Source organism: Scomber japonicus, chromosome 12 (assembly GCF_027409825.1).
Source record: "Scomber japonicus isolate fScoJap1 chromosome 12, fScoJap1.pri, whole genome shotgun sequence".
In the NCBI taxonomy this organism is placed as follows: domain Eukaryota; kingdom Metazoa; phylum Chordata; class Actinopteri; order Scombriformes; family Scombridae; genus Scomber; species Scomber japonicus.
This window is the reverse complement of record NC_070589.1, coordinates 23,816,590-23,834,913: the sequence shown is the minus strand read 5'-3', so window position 1 is coordinate 23,834,913 and position 18,324 is coordinate 23,816,590. Positions and strand designations below refer to the sequence as shown.

The following is an 18,324-nucleotide window of genomic DNA, read 5'->3' as shown; positions in this document are numbered from 1 at the left end:
AATTTTAGGCACACAGAGAGGGGGTTCAGGCCACAAACCACATCGTACTAAAAACAGGAGTGGCTAGCAGGTAAGTCTTGAGAAATATAGAATCGCACCATACAACCAAATAGACCAAAGAGGTGGCCGTTCTCCCTTGAGCAATAAATATATACATTTTCTGTACGTACAGGTGATTGTACATTTACAGTCGTTTGCTTGGAAGCTGTACGAGTGCACATGGGGGCTGGTGCAGAATCTTACCAGTTTATGTAGGGTCTGAATTCATGGGTTCACCTGTGTGTGTGTGTTGGTCCAATAAATGATACATAAAAAAAAAAAAAGTAAACAGAATGATATTCAGAGACTTAATCAACACCAACGGCCTCCTGTCGGGTAACACCCCCTCTGTAATAATAAAAACAACGCTATGACGGGTTAAGTCAAAATGTTGAGGGGTAAAGGTGTGGTCAACATTTACAGCTTGGCTTGGAACATTCAGTGACTTTTAGTTATGATCTACTGACAAGTCGGGGGGGGGGGGGGGGGGGGGGGGGGGGGGTAAGCTCATCAAAATGTAACTAACCACTGTGAAATGCTCGTTAAATGAAGAGACTGAATATAGACAGATGGACATTCGATAATTAACCATCTAGCCACAGAAATAGTTGAAAAGATTCCTAAAAATGACTGGATGAAGTTTTAAAAGGCTATAAAAAAAATAGCATTAAAACTTAAATCTTCAGCCAAAGAAATTAAGACAAGAGAAAAAAACGACACACACACAAAAAAATATCCAAATCAATCAAGTGCGCAAGCAAAACATACACACACACACACACGGTACAAAAAAGCAAACCAAAACAAAAAAAGAAAAGAAATTAATAATAATAATAATTGGCACAAAATATCTGACGTACACTTCAGTTCCAATAGATGTCAAACAGCATGAAAGCCCACTGTTAGCTTCTAATCCATATCAGGTTGTAATTTGGTTATTTAAATGCACTTGAGACATTTTAGAAATCAAACAAATTGCGACATGAATAATTTACCAGCTGCTAAACACACTATGTGAATAAGGGAACACAGTGTCACTGATGCGAAGCACCACACAAAAAAAAAAAGACAAAAAAAAAAGGTGCAGCCAAAATCTTCTAGTTAGGATGCTGCAGCTCCAACAGGTCAACCTGCGCCACCTCCTGGCAAGAAAAGTAACAGCAGCTGCAAATTCAAATACAGACTTTCAGACAATGTGACAGATGTTTCTTGTGAGAGTTTGCATTTAATTAACCTGATAATCTTTACTGATAACTGCTGCTGGGACAACTACACAATGCTCTGAGTGGCATTAAGGTCTTGGTTGCTTTAGATTTCATTTCTACTGGGTGTTACTGTGATATCATGATGCTACATTTGTTTGTTACTTTAGCCATCAGGTGCAAAATGTAAAAACTTCCAATAACTCTCAAAAACATCTGCTTTTGAAAATACTACAACTGCAGCTGTAATAACTGTGACACTGCCTGTATTTAGGGCATCTGTTAAAATTGGAGCAGCTTCTTATTTCTTTGCTTCCTGCTGGTAAAATAAACATCTCAACATCTGCAAGTCTGAAACACTTCTGTCACTTTCCTTTCAACAGGTGGCACACAGGCTGACATGTGTAAAACTGGCCTGATGGAGAATCTGCAGCCTGCTAAACGTGAGTTTTTGAGTTACAAGCCAGCTCGATGAGGTGCTTCACATCTAAAAAACGTCTCTGCCATCTCTTGTGAATCGCGTTGGTGTCTGTTAATAACCATTTGCGTGGCAGCTTAAACATAAGGGAAACCGTTTTCTACTAAATATCCAATTACTACTGTAGAAATCTTCATCCACCACATTACATCACACTTAACCTTTGAGTTTTCTACCGCAGCGTGACTGATATTTTGTTTTAAACTAATGATATTAATTCAAAGACTCTGTGCTGATAGCAACACTCTAGCTTGAAGTGGTCCAGAGGCTTTTAAAATAAAACCATGGTTCTGTAAGCCTTAAACCCTGATGGTGATAAATGTCAGGAAACAAAGTAACAGGAAGGGCATGAAAACTAAAGGAATAAAAAGTTTGTAACGGCTCCGATGGGAGCGATAGTGTAAGATTACAGCCTTCTCAGACCTTGGTCTTCATACAGGTTACGTAATGTCTATGTATATATATACTGTGTATATATATATATATTTATATTTATATATTTATATGTTTATATTAAGTCACTTCAAGGCAACATTTGTTTCTTGAATAAAAACTTGAAGCACAACTAGCCTTCAGTTGGAACAGAGAAAAATATACAACCCAAACTGTACTACTAATCTAGAGAATGGCAAGTAAACATTGAAAAACAGTTTCAGCTAACAAAGTGGTCTCTCTCCTACACTCCTCTCTGTAAGAAGTGTGACATTTAAAGAAATTATACTCAGGCAGACAAAAGTCCAACTGTTATTTTGTTTCGATCTGATCCGGTTGACCCATCCTAACCTAAATTAGGCAGCACGTCTCCAAGACTGGTTTGCAGAGACTCCTCTCACAGGCATACAGTTGCTGTGCATACAGAGGAAGAACTGTGTTCCCTTCTTGGATGCTTTAACAGGAGCTCAAGTCTCAATGAAAAGCATCAAAACAGAAGTTAGCTTGTGAAAGACCATTAAACAAGTGCGCAACCAACTGTTTGTTACACTCCTGCTGGACAAACAGACAAAAGTTGCCACTTCACTGGCTACAGAGGAATATGAAGAATCACACAGGGATTTAGTAACAATGGGGATTTTACCCCACTCACACTCTAAACCAGAATCACTTCGGTTTGCACCAGGAGGGGGGCAAGCTGTTGTATGCTCCACTCTGTTGCCACTTTACAGAAACCAAGGATTAGAGTCCAGCTCAGCTGAGTCACTCCCTGAACACACACATACACACCTTTCCACTGCAGCCCGAAAAAATACTCAACACACTCTCATCATACAGGGTCTTTTAAGGAGTCCTCACAAAACCCTGGTTTAAAACTGAAAAAGGGGCTGCCGAGGAAGGAGCGCCCACTTTTGTGCCGTGGACACAAACACACGGACACAAACACCTTTTGGCTGCACTCGAGTCTGATGTGTGCCTGAGGTGCAAGTGTGTCCGTGTGGTAAAAAAAAAAAAAAAAAGTGTGTATCTCTCCATGTGTGCGGGGGTCATGGGGTGGAGCAAAGGGTGTCTGCCCCCCTTAGCTTAGGTTATACACTGCTGTCCTCCAGCAGCGGCTCCTTGCCCTCTGCTCCGCTGCCTTGGGGGCTGTGGGAGTGGCTCTGTGCCCCGTTGCTGTGCTTCTTATAGGCTCCGGGCCGCATGCCGGGCCCCGTGTGCTCCGGGATGAACAGGGCCACCAGCAGAGACAACAGCACTGAACATGCACCAAACAGGAAGGGAGGTCCTGGGATGATGGCACTCTGAAGAGAGATAGAGAGAGAGAGGGAGGGAGGGAGACAAAGGACGGCTTTAATATCATAACTCTTATTTTCTGTCTTATAACGGTGAATGAAAACTACCGTAAAGTTAAATGCATCATTATTACGTTCTTTGTATGTATGTTTTGTTTGTGTGTTAATACTCACCTCATCAGTGGGGTTGACCATGTTGGGTTTGGCACCTTTATCAGAGCCGTCCGTGTCGGTGAGCTCCACGTGGAACAAGTAGAAGACGAAACCGTATAGAGCGGGACCCAAACCGTTACAGAGGCCCCGGATTCCTGTAATCATCCCCTGGACCACACCTACAGACACACAGATACAACCGTTAACACAGTCAGGAAAAAATCTCTCAGAGACGCCACAATCGAGCGAACACTCAGAATGACGGATTTGTTAAGCAACTTCAGAAATGAGATGTTTCTTCTAGTTGGTTTATAAACTCGAACATACAAAATATAATGTGAATGTGTGAGACATTGATTTTATGACAAATACAGCAATCAAGTTTGTATTTGATGCTGACATATTTCGAAATCAACTACATATTTACACTTGATAAAACTGAACCACCTTCACTATGACTGCATATCAATTCACAGTAGTGCTGCAATGATAAGTCAATTTATGGATTCATCATTTTTTAACGAAAAAGCCAAATGTTCTTTGGTTTCAGCTTCACAAATGTCACAATTTGCAATTTTTTTCTTTGTCATATACGACAATAAATTGGAATATCTTCAGGTTTTGGAATTAGTCAGGCAAAACGAGCACATTAAAGACCTTACCATAGGCGTTGAGAAAATGTGAATGCCGTTTCTTGTGTACTTTTTGGCATCACATCGACTAAACAATCAATCAAGAAAATTATCAGCACATTCATCAAGAGAAAACACACCTTGTTGGTCTGGGTCTGCGTTACGGGACACGATGGCGCTGATGGCGGGGAAAGTGATGCTGGACATGGCTGCGACGGCTCCAGCTGCCCACATCATCCTGCAACATAAGCATCACATAATTGTTAAAGATCCACTCGAAAAATTGATTTATACACTCAGACTTAAGAATTACAGGCTATCCAAAAAATGTATTCTCTTGTGATCACAACACAAGTAGATATAAAGTTAGTTATCTTAACGACTTGTGGCTAAAAACAATGCGAAGGAAGTACTTGAGTAATCAAACCACAGCTTATAAAACTATCTGTTGACAACATAGTTAATATAATGATAATAATGACCAGGCTGTATGTGTTTTTTTTTACCATCATATGACTCATAGAGTTCAAATCATGTTATGTCAATAAAAAACAGAGACGCTGTTTTTCCCCCTCTTGTGTACTTGGAACATAGTCACCTAAATATAAAACACGGCCTGTTTGGCCTTTATTTAACCTAATTTGGAGGGTATTGACCACAGCAGAGAGGAGAAACGAGCAAACACGTTGTGAATGTTTTCTAACAGAATCAATAGATATTATGGTTGCACTGCGTTTTCCCTTCAGGCCTGAACAACAAGAGAAACTCATAAAGCTGTTATGATCGCACACAGAAAAATGAAACTGAAAGTGTAATTTAGGTTTATGGATGGTGCTTATACACCATCAATATTATACACCATTCATTTTTACAGGTTTTAAGTGAATAGACATTTTTTAAAAACATTACCTGTACTGCTGAAAAAAAAAGCTTTTCTTTTTTAAAAACCAATGTTTCCAATGTATTAAATCTCACAATTCAATATCCAAAGTAATTACAATGCCTATTCTTATGTTATAACTCCTCACAAGAAATAAGATCAGTTTTTATATTAGTCGTCATCATCAGCCTTTGAAGAGTTGGAGCTGATTACAGTGTTAGGCTATGCTCCCCTCTGGTGGTCTACAACAGGGCATTACAACAACAGACTGCAAAACAGTATTTAACTTAAAAAATGAATTAAAAACTGAGAAAGAGTGGCTGTTTCTGATGTATCGATTAAACAATTAGGCCTGAACCACATTAAGTTTGGTATAATCTAGATTTTATTTATCCATTTTAAAAATCCTGCTGTAGAATTTGGTTTCTATTTGTTTGTCTTCCAAATTCTCATTTTTTGAATGAAAAAATAAAATGACAGTAAAACATACAAACATTTTCACCAGATTTAGATTTAGATTTAACATTTCTATTAAATTAAAATAAGGTTTGTAATATATTATCAATCTTGTCATGCACACATTATGTATTGGCTGTTTGACTTGAGTCAACTTTTTTTAAGCATCCTGCAGAAAATGCTTTATGTTCCCTCTCTTAAAATCTCATTGATAACATTTCACAAAGGATCCAAACTTTTTATCCTACAGGAATCAAAAAGCTTAAAAAAAAGCGACTTCAGGGACAGTTCAGATTTCTTGAACTGGGGTTATATGAGGTAGCTTTTCATAGTAAGCGTATTAACCGCAGTAGATTTGGGAGTGCCAACATGGAAGCTGAGAAATACACTGCTGTGGCCAGAAGAAAAATGTATTTTAGCCAAGACAGCTTTTCTCATTGTCACTACATTTTCACTTCTGTATTCCTACAAATGCCAGCCCAATGTGTTACGCCACAGTAGCGCAGCATTTTCAAAAACTATCCCTTTAATCTCCCTTTAATCTCTGGTTCTCCCACCGGAGCTTTTAAATCCTGTTGAAATAATGTAATGAAAAAGGTGAGAGGTGTTTGCGTGCAGGTGTTACTGACCAGGGCTGAGAGCCGAACCCGTACCACGCCAGCTGGAGGATCTGGAAACCGAGGCCCAGCAGGATTGTGTTTTTGTTCCCTATTGAACGCATCAGGATGCCCAACACCACCGTCTGAGAACACACAGCAACACAGGTCAGACAAGAAAACCCAGAGGGGACGTTAAGTAAGTAGTTACAACTCCTTTTTATAATTCAAATAATAATATTAAATGTCATTTTGTGATTTTTTTTTCCAGTACCTGAGCTAGTATTGAAAGGATCCCAACAACAGCGATGAAGGCAGCCACTGTCTCTGACGAGAAGCCGATGACCTGAGGGTGAAACAGCAATCAGATAACTGGGTTAGGACGTTCAGGTAAAAACGAGCAAAGCCAGACACCGCCCATTACTCACTCTCTTAAAACCCTGACAGAACAATGGAAGAGTGGAGTTTTGTTTGTGGCCTTTTGTAAACATGCACTGTTTACTACTCCTTCTTAGAACAATAAGAAGTGCTTTTTTATTTAGTCTTTTCTGCTGTTTTTCAGGTCAAATATGCTGCCATTTATCTTCTTCAATAGAGGCAGCAGCAGTAGTGCGGCAGCTGCAAGGTGTGTAGAAGTTATGACAATGGACACATAGATATATGATAAAGGACTTTTGGCACAAAGAGGACATGAGAAGTGGTGAGTAATGTTAGCCCCGATGCTCAAGAACTACTTTCACAAGGAGGCAGAGAAGAGTATGAGGCTCTGTGTGCGTCAGACTTGCTCGACTGGTTCATTTGAGACTGTTTACACACACTAAACAACCATCAGTCTAAGAACGCTGGGAAAGGAGAACACGCCTTTTCAGTTCATCTCAAAGCTACCAGCTGCTACCGTAGCATATAATGTATCTAAAGCTGTCCATTTCTGGCTGCTTGTGTGTGTTAAAATGCATTGCTAATTTGGCTTCCACTTGCAGATGTGGTAGCATTTTTGCTGGAGACACCTAATGAATTTGCTTTAGCTATTCATTCAAGCTGAAACAAGCCGCTCAGCAAACCTGCTTTTCCAATCTTGAAGCTAATCTTGAAGTGTGTGGTCGTTGTGTGTCCCCCCCCCTCCCCCGCTTCCATCTCTACTGAAATAATTCCCCTCAGCTTTCCAGAAGCAATTTCGGATTGTCATTTGCAACACAGATGGTAAAAGTATGAAGGTGTCAAATACAACATGCACATATTAATACTTTCACAAACATAATCATCTAATAAATGTCTTATATGTATTCAGAACTGCCTACTACATACTACCAACCAATGCAGTATACATGAAGTACTACCAAACTGTACTTTCCATAGCAGTATGCTGTAGGAAACTGTTAAATCTATTTGAATATGCAGTATGCTAGGCCAGGCTTAGGCTTTTTCCAGGTTTGGAAAGTGGAAGTAAACAATAGCACGGCTAACAGCAACAGTTGAGATGACCAGCTGGTCTAATCTACTCAGAGGCTCCTCACTTCTCCAAAAAGGTCTGAACAAATTTCCAGACAGGTTATATTTAGATAGAGTGACCATATATTAGGAATCTAAATGCTACTGTCTTGCCTGAAAAATATTAAAACTTACTGAAGTGACATATTCAGTCATATAGAAAAAATTACAACAGTTTTTAGCCTGGCTCAAGATCACTGCTGTGTTGCTCTCCGTCATTTCAAAGCTGCTCCAGCACTTTGCATTGTGGGACACAGTAGGGGAGCTAAAATAGTTGGACATATACTGGAATTCTTCCTGAATTAATACGACATCCGGATATTTATGGCACACTGCAGATTTATGCTTCTGTTTGCATCTTACGTGCTACATTTTGGCAGGTGGTTCTTCAAATTCAGCCTTTATCTATTTTTACATTTAATAAAAACTCCCTGTAACCCCACAAAGTGAAGACAAACACGAGTGAGGAGAGCAGAGTGTTGTTACCTGTCTGAGATAGAGGAAGAAGCTGGAGTACTGGCCGGCCTCGGGGAGGTAGGAGAGAAACACTGTGATGCAGATGAGGAGCACCGTGGAGTCCTGACCCACTTTACGCAGAGACTGGCCAAGAAAAAAAAAAAAAAAACAGCGACAGCAACTATTACTTGTTGCATGGGTAAAGAATTCAAAACATGAACAGCGTCTGTGGAACTCTGCTGCTCAAGGTCCTGCCGTAAACCACTGTCAATATTGAAACGGTCATGCTGATACATTTAAGTAAGCAAATCAAAGCGTTACTGTATGTTTGTGACAATATTACTGTATTCCTATCATGTGGCCAGTAATGATATAATCTCTACATTAAAAAGGAATTTAACCATTCTAATTTAAAGTCAGATTTAAGCATCAAGGAGAATCAAATTCTAAACATTCCCACTGATCACCACAACGTAGGTTAAAACAGATCATCTGTATTTTAAACATTACTCTATAACTGAATGAGGGATGGTTATGCATCATTGAGTTTCTATGCAGGAACTGATAAATGAATGAAAGAAATGATGAAGTGAAATGTTTCTGAATCTGTCTGTAACCTGACCTTGCTTATAATTTGCAGAATTATTAAGAGTGTTCACAGCATGAGGCTCTTAGCTATAAATGAAGTGAAGTAAAAGGTTTATCTTAATGGCTTACATTTAAAGTGTCATCTAGACTAATATGTTTTGATGCAAGGCAAACACTAACAGCAGATTTTAACAAACACTGCCGTCAAGCTGTGCATAAAACTGGGTCATACTGTGAGTGCACATGGAAGAATTATCAATGTAGAGCCATATTGTTACTCACAGCGAAAGGATCCGCCTGCTCCCAGGAGATGGGCGCTCCCCACGACGCTGGCCTCATCTTCTCCGGCAGCGACTCCGGTACGGCCACCAGGATGAAGCAGATATCGAGCAGGGCGATGGCTGTGGCTAAGATCACCACCAAGGTGTCCCCATAGGCCACAGATAGGTAGGCTCCGATGGCCGGGCTGGTAACCAGGCTGGCCGCAAAGGTAGCCGATACCTGAAGGGAGGATGAAGCAGAGCGAGAAGTCATTAATCATTCTTTTCACGCATTTATCTTTTATCTTTAAGCCTCTGTTGGTCATTACTATCATTCTCCACTGAGTAAATTGTCAGAGTTTTGAATTGTGTTATTAATATTACTTCCGTGACCACAACTGTGAAACTTCTGAATGACGTGAGCATGTAGGACTTGCACATTTGTCGTAATTTGCAAGTGATCGATTGTGAAACAGGAAGCTTGTATCATCTGAGATCTGTATGTAAGTAGTGCTCACAGTTTGCTCTCATTTCCTGACAAATGGTTAGAGTGAAATAATATGCGAGGTCATATTTTACATGCATCCTGTTTGCCTTGGTTCATTCATATTTATTGCATGCAATAGGTTAGATTAGGGTTTATGAATTATGGTTGAATCTTTATTCATAACTGATTAGCTGTATTAATATGCTGTTTTTAATTTTCTCCTGAGCTACATTAATGACCTCTTGTTATATTTGTCAGTTTGTGTGTTAGTTATAATATTGTTGTTGCAGTATTTCTGTCAAATTGTCTGCTGTGAACTGATCTATCTGTCAATCTATCTAAAAATAGAAGCATAATTCTTCACTTCTAATTAGCTTCCTGAGATTACATAATCATTGCGGTGGTGTTTAAAGACTAAAAATATGTTTTCATAAACCATCTCCTTACCAAACCGTATGCTGTGCTCCTCTCATGCTCCTGCGTGATGTCCGCCACATAGGCAAAGATCACAGAGAAGGTGACGGCAAAGACGCCGGACATGGAGATGACTGCGAAGTACCACCTGAAAGAAGAAAAGTTACAATTTTCAGAAATGAACCTAACCTCTTTAGATCGTAATGCAACTGAGAACCACGCACTCACCATGGGCTGATCTTCATCAGTGGAATGGGCGCACACGTGAAGAAGACTGTTAGCAGCAGGAAAGACTTGCGTCCCCATACGTCTGACAAAGCTCCGATCAGCGGAGCACTCAGAAATGATAATAGGCCCTGCGGGGGGAGAAAAAAAAAGTATAGAAAAAAACCATGAGAGAGATAAAATGTTAAGGTGTAGTTATTAAAGAGAGTGCTGTAAAACTGATAACTTGAGTGAAGTTTCCACTCAAATGGTTCAAGTAGACACATACAGCCAACACAGCTGGTTTTAAATCCTGCAGGGCTGGTAAAGAGCCATGTAGAAAATCTAACTATAACATAAGCATGACACTGTCAAATTAATGCCAGTCCAGTCACACACCTAAAGCTCACCATATGAGCTGCGGCTGCTGTGTTTGTTCTCTAAAGCCACAGTGACACAAAGGCAACCGTCGATCTAACAACTATTTCTATTGTTTGGTCAAAACAAGTCCTGGATACAGGTTACGAAATCTGATATGACCAAACCACTTAAGACATGAAACCTGAGGAAACACGAAAATAACAAAGCATCTGTGGTCAGCTGGTTATAAAACAGAGATCTCAGTGAAGGGCTGCTGGTTTAACATAAAGTCTATGACAAATATGAAAAGGTCAGAACGTATAATCCTTAAAATGTTGTTATTGGTTTTGAAATAATGACGTGTTTTTCCATCTTGACGGTCAAATAATCATTACATTATTTCTATATTATGTTCTTTTCTTGATCACAAAGTTAATATTAATATCAGAGAACAACAAAGTTTGTTCTCAATATTGTGACAGTTGTGATCCCAAAAAATTAAAATCCTCTATACACTTAACAGCATGTCCACCTCAACTATCTTTAGACAACCTCTTCATCGTGGTGCACTTGAGGTACTTAACCCTCAAAAAAGAGCTTCGGTGGGCTATTCTGTGGCCAGCTGAGCGACCTGCTGTGGTTACTGGACAGTTGGCGGGTGTTAACATGTAGCTGAATTAGTGTCAAGCAGGGCGTCGCTGAACAAGAGTACACACACTCAGCAAATCTTCCAACGGGCAAAAAAAGTTGCAACGCTGAAGGAGGAAGTCAACGGACAACAGCTGCAGTACCAAAAACACAAAAAGTAAGAGGCTGTGTGTGTTTAATGGCTTTGTGTGACCAGAAAAAACAAATAAACTTAAATATATAATGACTTCTGAAGTGTCAGATAAAGACAATCTATAATATTGCTTATTTCTTTCTGGTGGATAAATGCAGATTAACTCCACGGTTCATTACCTTTTAAACAACACATAGATTTTACTCACTGTTGAGATACTGTGAATAAAGACAGGAGCTAACCTCCATACCATGTGGGACTGCTTTTAGGTAATTTGCATGTGTCTGTGACCGTTATGTTGCTATTATAAGCGCCTGAACACTGAATCTAGTTAATTCTGTTTGTGTGTGTGCTGTTGTCTCTTACCTTGACACCATGAATTAGCCCATTCATCAGGAATGTGTGCTGGGGGAATGTCTGGTGTAAGACCTGCAAGAACAAACACAGATAACACTGGATGAATAACACATTACCCACGTAAGAGGCGTCACATTTCAAGCATTTCCACCTACAGGGTTTTTTTCTCCCCAGTTTTAATCGAACAGGGGATGACATTGTACAAAAATCTAATGTTTTAAGTTATGGAGGATTGTAAAAAAAAAAAATGTTTAGGTATATTTAAATATGTTCTGTATTTTCTCAGACTGTCCACAGGGCCATGACACATATGTTGAGATCCATTAAAGTGAGTTACACACAAGAATTACTCAGCAGCTAATGGTTGTCATTCCTCATGGGAGTGGTAAATCCTGTAATTTTCACACGTGCGCTTTGGTCATAAAGGTAACAGTCAACAGACTACCTAAATGTTTAAGGTAACCACTCACAAACTTGAGACCTGTTTTACGGTCTTACGTCAATAATAATGGTCCACCACTAAGTAAAAGTGCTGATAAAGTGGTCAGTTTTGGTACGTACTAAATGGTGCATAGTTACAAGCATTATTCATGTTTTATGCTAGAAAGGCAAAGGTCTGAGTACTTTCACCTGCTCAGCTGAAAGCGGACATTTAATTGTTTAGTAAATACGACTGTTAAACTGCCACAGAGATTTTATGGCTTCATCCAACCATGATATCAGGATCTGGTAATATGAGCTACGAGATGGGTTATTTCAGAGAGAGAGAGAGAAAAAAACACGTCTCTTTGTCAAATCTGTTGATATAACTTCATGTTACAACATTTGACTTGTGACATCTGTTCTTTGGTTTTTAGATGGCCAGCAGTTTTGCTGGGTAAATGTTTTGTTATTAAACTTCACATTTAAAACTGCACCAAGGCTGCAAAAACCTCAAAATGTTATTTTAAACATGAAAAGTTGCTCTTGAGATTTACTTCCAAAAATAATGGCATTAGAGGGGTCTTTTTTATTATTTTGAACACATTTAAACAAATATTTAGGGAACTTTTCTGTTGGGGACAATACTCAATAACATGGTTAAGAGCAGCCAGGCTCTGTACTCCTAATAAATCTGGATGGGAATACAGGAAGGACGTCAGATGGTTAAAAATCCATTAAATTATCAGTTCAAAGTCTAAATGTCAGTGTGCAGCAAATATGGTTCACCGGTGTCATTGACACTGGCGTGCGAAAAAAAATCTTAGTTTAATTTAGGACAAGAGGAGCTTGGCTGAGGTTGAACAGCAGGATCTGGTTAGTGTTCAGGGGTGCGGGAGGGAAAGCTTGTGGCATGGCTAAGAATCCCCTCTCTTCCTCTGGGACTCAGTTACCCAACACACAGGCTGTGAATGCTCAGTGAAGGCTGTTGCTGTTGGATACTAATGAAGCAGGGCGCTCATTGGGAGCAGTGAAGCAGTCCCCTCTCATCTTCACGCGTCCTCTGATTAGTCCAAAATGCAAATCCTGCCTCCGCCCAGGGATCTTCAGGGCAACTACCCCCCGCCCCCCCTCGGTAATTAATGCTTAACAGTTACACATACAACCACCTCTTCAAACAAGACACCGTTGAAAAGCAGGCATTGCATAAGCCTGTCTGGCTCACATCATGTGGCTCACAGATGTTTACTCATCATATGTTTGAGATAACAGCTTCTACTAAACGTACTTTGTGTTAGAAAAGGGAAAACTGGTGAGAAAAAAGAAAAGAAAAGAAAAAAAACCTGGATAGGAATTCAATAAATGCAGAGCTTGGCTGAAAAATGAAAAGCTACTGTCAGATAAAGAAAAACTATTAATACACAATCCCTGCTGGTTTGAAATGAAGGGTATGAATGTTGTGAGTCACCTTAGCATTTCACTAACAAAAACAGTGAGGAAACAATAATCTGTGTTTTTTAAAATATTGACAAGTGGGTGATTTTCTAGTGGCGTCACTTTTCAAACGAACGTGTATCGCATACCGGAGTGAAAATCTTGTGAATAACTCCGCTCCACCTGCCTGTAGCAAATACTTGAAAGTCACCTCTCTGCTGAGGTGAATGTGTGGCGTGGTTCGCCTGGCCCGGCATCCGTGCTGTGTGGCCTGACAACACAGACCAGTGACCCCCCCCCCCACCCCTCCTCCTCCAACGATAAGCCTTTTCAACAAAGAACTGGCACTCAGACAATACAACCGTTTTGATGCCCTTTTCATATTTCTCAGTACATTAGCGCCTGGCAATACGTGTGCCAACACAGGCGCACGCAAGAACAAAAAACAAAACTGCGTCACCCAGGGTCGCGCTCGGTTGATTAGGGATTCAATTATTCATAGACAGTGATGGGCCTTGTATGATTCCCGTCAATGGGAAATGCCCCTCTTTTGGCTAGGTTTCTAGGGAGCAGAGTTGTAGGCGTGTGAATACATTACAAACTGTTGTGTCGGTTTGCATAACAGTGTGCGTCTACGTGAGGAGAGTTTTTGTATCGGTCAGGGCTTACCGAGAGCATCGGGGTGGTGAGCAGACCCCATGCAAAAAACTCCAGGAAGATGACCACCACAGCATGGTACACACTGGGCTCACCGATTCCCTGAGGCTGTAGAGAGAGAGAGAGAGAGAGAGAGAGAGAGAGAGGGAGGAGGGGAGAGACACACACAGACAGAGACGTCAGCTGAGGAGCAATGATGATGTTAACAGTAACGTATTAACAGATCCAACCTTAAACTTGTCTACTTTAAAAGGCAGCATTCGTTTAATGATTACTGTGCCTCACCTGATCGCGTGAGACAGCCCACAGTTTGGTAAGAGTGAATAAGAAGATGTGAAATTAACGTTTTCTGGTGGATTTATGGAAGAATAAAGTAAAAGGAGGGAAAACCTGAAGTTTGAATGTAGCATGATGCTAATCAGATTATTATTATTACTGTGACTTATATTTCTCTTTTTAGCTGAAATTCACATTTCCTGTGTATATCTACTAAAACTTGTTGACAGATAATCACTGAGTCCACAACAATCAAATTGATAGATTTAAATAATAAAAAAACTGTTTGATGACTATAAGGGGAAATGTTCATGATTTGGATTAACCCCCTTTGAACTGAGTTTACAAGCTGCTTAATAATCAGAAAAGCTAGATTTTATCCTGCACATAGTTAGGAGATCAGCTGTAACATGAAATCGTTGAATTTTTTCACCATCACTTTGCAACATAAAAAGCAACTAAGCTGTATACATGATGACGAGTCATTTAAAATCATAGTAAACATCATGGCTCTATTAATCCAGTCACACTTACTCTAATTATGACATTAATGCATTTAAGGCAACACGGTTAAGATGTTTGCTGTATCTGGTATTATTACTTTACTCTGATTTAAACAAATGTTGGTAATTGCATGTTAGATCACAGATTAAAGTAAGAGAAGAGGATCATTTTAACCAGACATAAGTGATACTGTGTAGCCAATATTTTCTTCATTTAACTTTAACATACAGCAGGAACCCAGCTATTTAATGTAACAGGTAAAATAGCCAAATAATGACATGCTATAGTTTACAAGATCACACTTAGCTGCTTAACCTTCTTTTTTTTTTTTTGTATCTCTCATAGATTGAGCTTCCAAGACAGGAAGTCACTCCACTGCGGCACAGTAAAAAATCTATACGAGTCTGAGAGGTAAAGAGAAAGTGTGATGGAGTGAGCGTGAATGCTGAGCAAGATCTTTAGGAGGAAATGAAGCACGGTGAGATTAATCGTGGAGGCTGTAAAAGTAGGCCAGGGTTAACTTAACAAAAAGACACTAGCGGCTACTTCACTCTATCATGTTTCCCCACGTGGAGAAAGAAAAACATCACAGGAAATCAGTACACTTGGGTTTGACCGTTTAGGGTATGTACACAGCAAATTTTCTGATAAACTCTCACACTCCCCTTTTCCCCGTAATAACGTCTACTATCACACCATCTGCTTCTTCATTGAGAAAAAGAGGAACAATCTGTAACTGTCTCACTATGTGCTGTTGCAATATCCTCTCTACTGAGATCACTACCAACCACATATTTTGAAAACACATTTAGCTATTGACCACTGAGCATCGGAGCCTGTTAGATGGGAGGGGAGGGAGGGGGTTGGATGTCGACAATGAAATCCTAATGGCTGAGTGGTCAGATCGAGACTGCAGTAACACATTAAAAACCATAACAATTATCTGAATTATCTGAACTAAAAAAGGGCCTTGCTGGAGCAGAGCCACGTGATGTCAGGTGTTTTGAGATATTTACATCAGGAAGCCGAGAGCATCACACTAAGAAAACAACAGTCTTCATTATGTTTACAACTCGGTGTGTCTTTGTGTGGTTTCCAGTATGTTTGATGTTTGGCATAGCTGTCCTGCCGATTACATAACAAAACACTGATGCCTCACTCTAATTTATAACAGCCCTGTCATACTCAAGTCTTGCCAACAGCCTAATTGATAGGAAAAAAATCTAAATGATCTAAATACCCAGTATCCCTGATCTGTCAGTTTGCGACCTCTTTGATCTTTCTATTGAGGAAGTGTGATGCTTCCAGCTAAGGGCATCACATTATCACATTAGCTCCATCAAAGCTGGGCTACAGGTGTAAATGAAGCAGAGAAATTTGTTTAAAAGGAACACAGCACCTCTCTAATAGTTAAAGGGCAAGTTCACCATTTTCCCATCAAGTGTGTCTTAAAACACCAAAGTCTCCAAATGAACAGTGAAAAAGGTTTTCCTCACTGTAATAATCCCCCCTTTTACTGGATATTAAAAGATCTACTTCAAAATGTACTTTCAATGTAAGTGTTGGGGGACAAAAAGCAGTCATATTGTGCAAAAATGCATTTAGTCATATCAAGTGGATATATGTCAAATTTACAGGCTTTTTTTGTTGTGTTTTCCTGTTAAACTATGGAGGAACAGTAACAAAAAGATGGACTTTGGCACTAAAATTACCATAAATAAGGACCACAATGGAAATAAGCTCTTGGGCTTTATTGTGCTTTATCCTGTTGACAAATACAGTACAAACATATGGTGCCTCCTGGTTGTAGCTGGGCATGTTATTTACATGTCTTTTATATTGTTAATAAAGTATTTCAATCAAGATCCTTTGTAAGATATCTATTTGATTTGACTACTTTGGATGGTTAAAGCTTTAAATTTGTTGCAAATAAACTTTTAGATACATTTTTGCAAAGAATGAGGGTTGTGGATTTTGGCCTCCATCACTTATACTGTTAAATGCATTATGAATGGATCTTCAAATGGTACGTGGGAAAAAGAAGGTATTATAATAACATTGAAAAGCCGGTTTAAATGTTCAAGTGGGCACCTGTACTGTTGTTTTTAAGAGACTTTTCTTTCCAGAAAGTGCCAACCCCGTCCTATAAATCATAAGTAATGTTGATGTTGGCTTTTAGCAGAGGCAGTCTTGACTTTACTTGCCGGGGATGTTGACTTTAAACGTGGTGTTTGCTTGTTTTTAACCAACGTGAGCAAACCCCGTGAATGGTGTTAAAAAAAACACTACTACGACTTAAACCCAGCTAACATTGTCTGACAATTCACCTGACTTTGCCTCTTCAACAATTATCCAGACGGTAGACAATTGGCTTAAATGTAAATTAGCTTAAGACATTAAGGAGGGGTTTTGCTACCGAGTCAAATAACCCCAATTAAACACACAACATCAGGCTAACATCGTCAATGATGCACAGTAACACGTAATTATTTGTTTTTTTAGGGTCAAACGTGAGATAACGCGAATATTTAGTGCTGGTTTTAAATGAGCTAATATACGCGGTGAGGTTAATTGAGCTGTTGTAGAAAGGTAGAAAGGTGTTGGATTAATAAAAACCCACCTATTAGCCATATTAAGGCTGAGGTTACCTGAGCTGACGTGTAAACGCCTAGGCCGCTAACGTTAGCCGAGGCTAGCCGCGTTAGCATCAACATCCAGCTAACGGGGCAACATTTAATCAGCCATCAAACACACAAAAGAACGCCGCTTCGAACACAAACAATTATACACAATAAAAAAAGAAAGTCTACTGGCTAACTTGCAGCGGCCGAGAGCCAGTTTAACGAAGACAAATAAATATTTAACTCACACTTCCTCCATCTTTTATTATAATTTTCTTTGCTAGAAGAATGCTGCGGTTCAGCCGCTTTTTCTTCTTTTTCTCCCCCGTCATTGTTAACTTATGTCCATCCTTGGTGTCAGAGGGTCATCGTCGCACCTACTAAAAAGTAAATCTAACCTACAGATTTCTGCTACTAATCTCACAACACCTCGCCAGTCGGCTCCAGGTAGCCAGCAGCGAGCTAACCAAATGATGATTTCTCATCCCCACCTCACTTCAACCCGTCTTCCTGAACCAAAACATTGTCCCGCCCCTCCCGACCGACATCGATTAACGATTGGTCGGTTGTGCAAAAAGCAAGTCCTAACTCTGTATCTGATTGGTTTAGAGAAAAGGAGATGACATAGATCCTGAGAATGTGATTGGTTAACACTACACCGCGGGTTTGGGGTAACAAAGAGGAAATCCCTTATTTGGCGATGACAATGTTTACGAACGAAATGTACATGATGTACAGCTATCTCCAATAACCACTATTAACACAATTCAACAATAGACTGTACTGTATGGTTTCATAGAGTATCTTCTATATGCTTATTAATGCCAATATTTCTGGTTTATCTCTTACAGTTGGTT

The 18,324-nt window shown here is 39.7% G+C and overlaps 1 protein-coding gene across 1 annotated transcript; it reads right to left on the bottom strand.

Annotated features, from left to right (window-relative positions):
- Window positions 1-853: 853 nt before the first annotated feature.
- mfsd14a2 (major facilitator superfamily domain containing 14A2) lies at window positions 854-17,923 on the bottom strand. The gene is made up of 12 exons (XM_053330276.1): window positions 17,716-17,923; window positions 14,079-14,174; window positions 11,565-11,627; window positions 10,082-10,209; window positions 9,887-10,001; window positions 8,975-9,193; window positions 8,135-8,248; window positions 6,435-6,506; window positions 6,194-6,306; window positions 4,369-4,466; window positions 3,618-3,775; window positions 854-3,452 (listed from the first exon to the last, which is right to left on the bottom strand). Exons 1-12 carry the CDS (start codon window positions 17,797-17,799, stop codon window positions 3,240-3,242), a joined length of 1,473 nt encoding a protein of 490 aa, XP_053186251.1. The 5' UTR covers window positions 17,800-17,923; the 3' UTR covers window positions 854-3,239.
- Window positions 17,924-18,324: the final 401 nt, after the last annotated feature.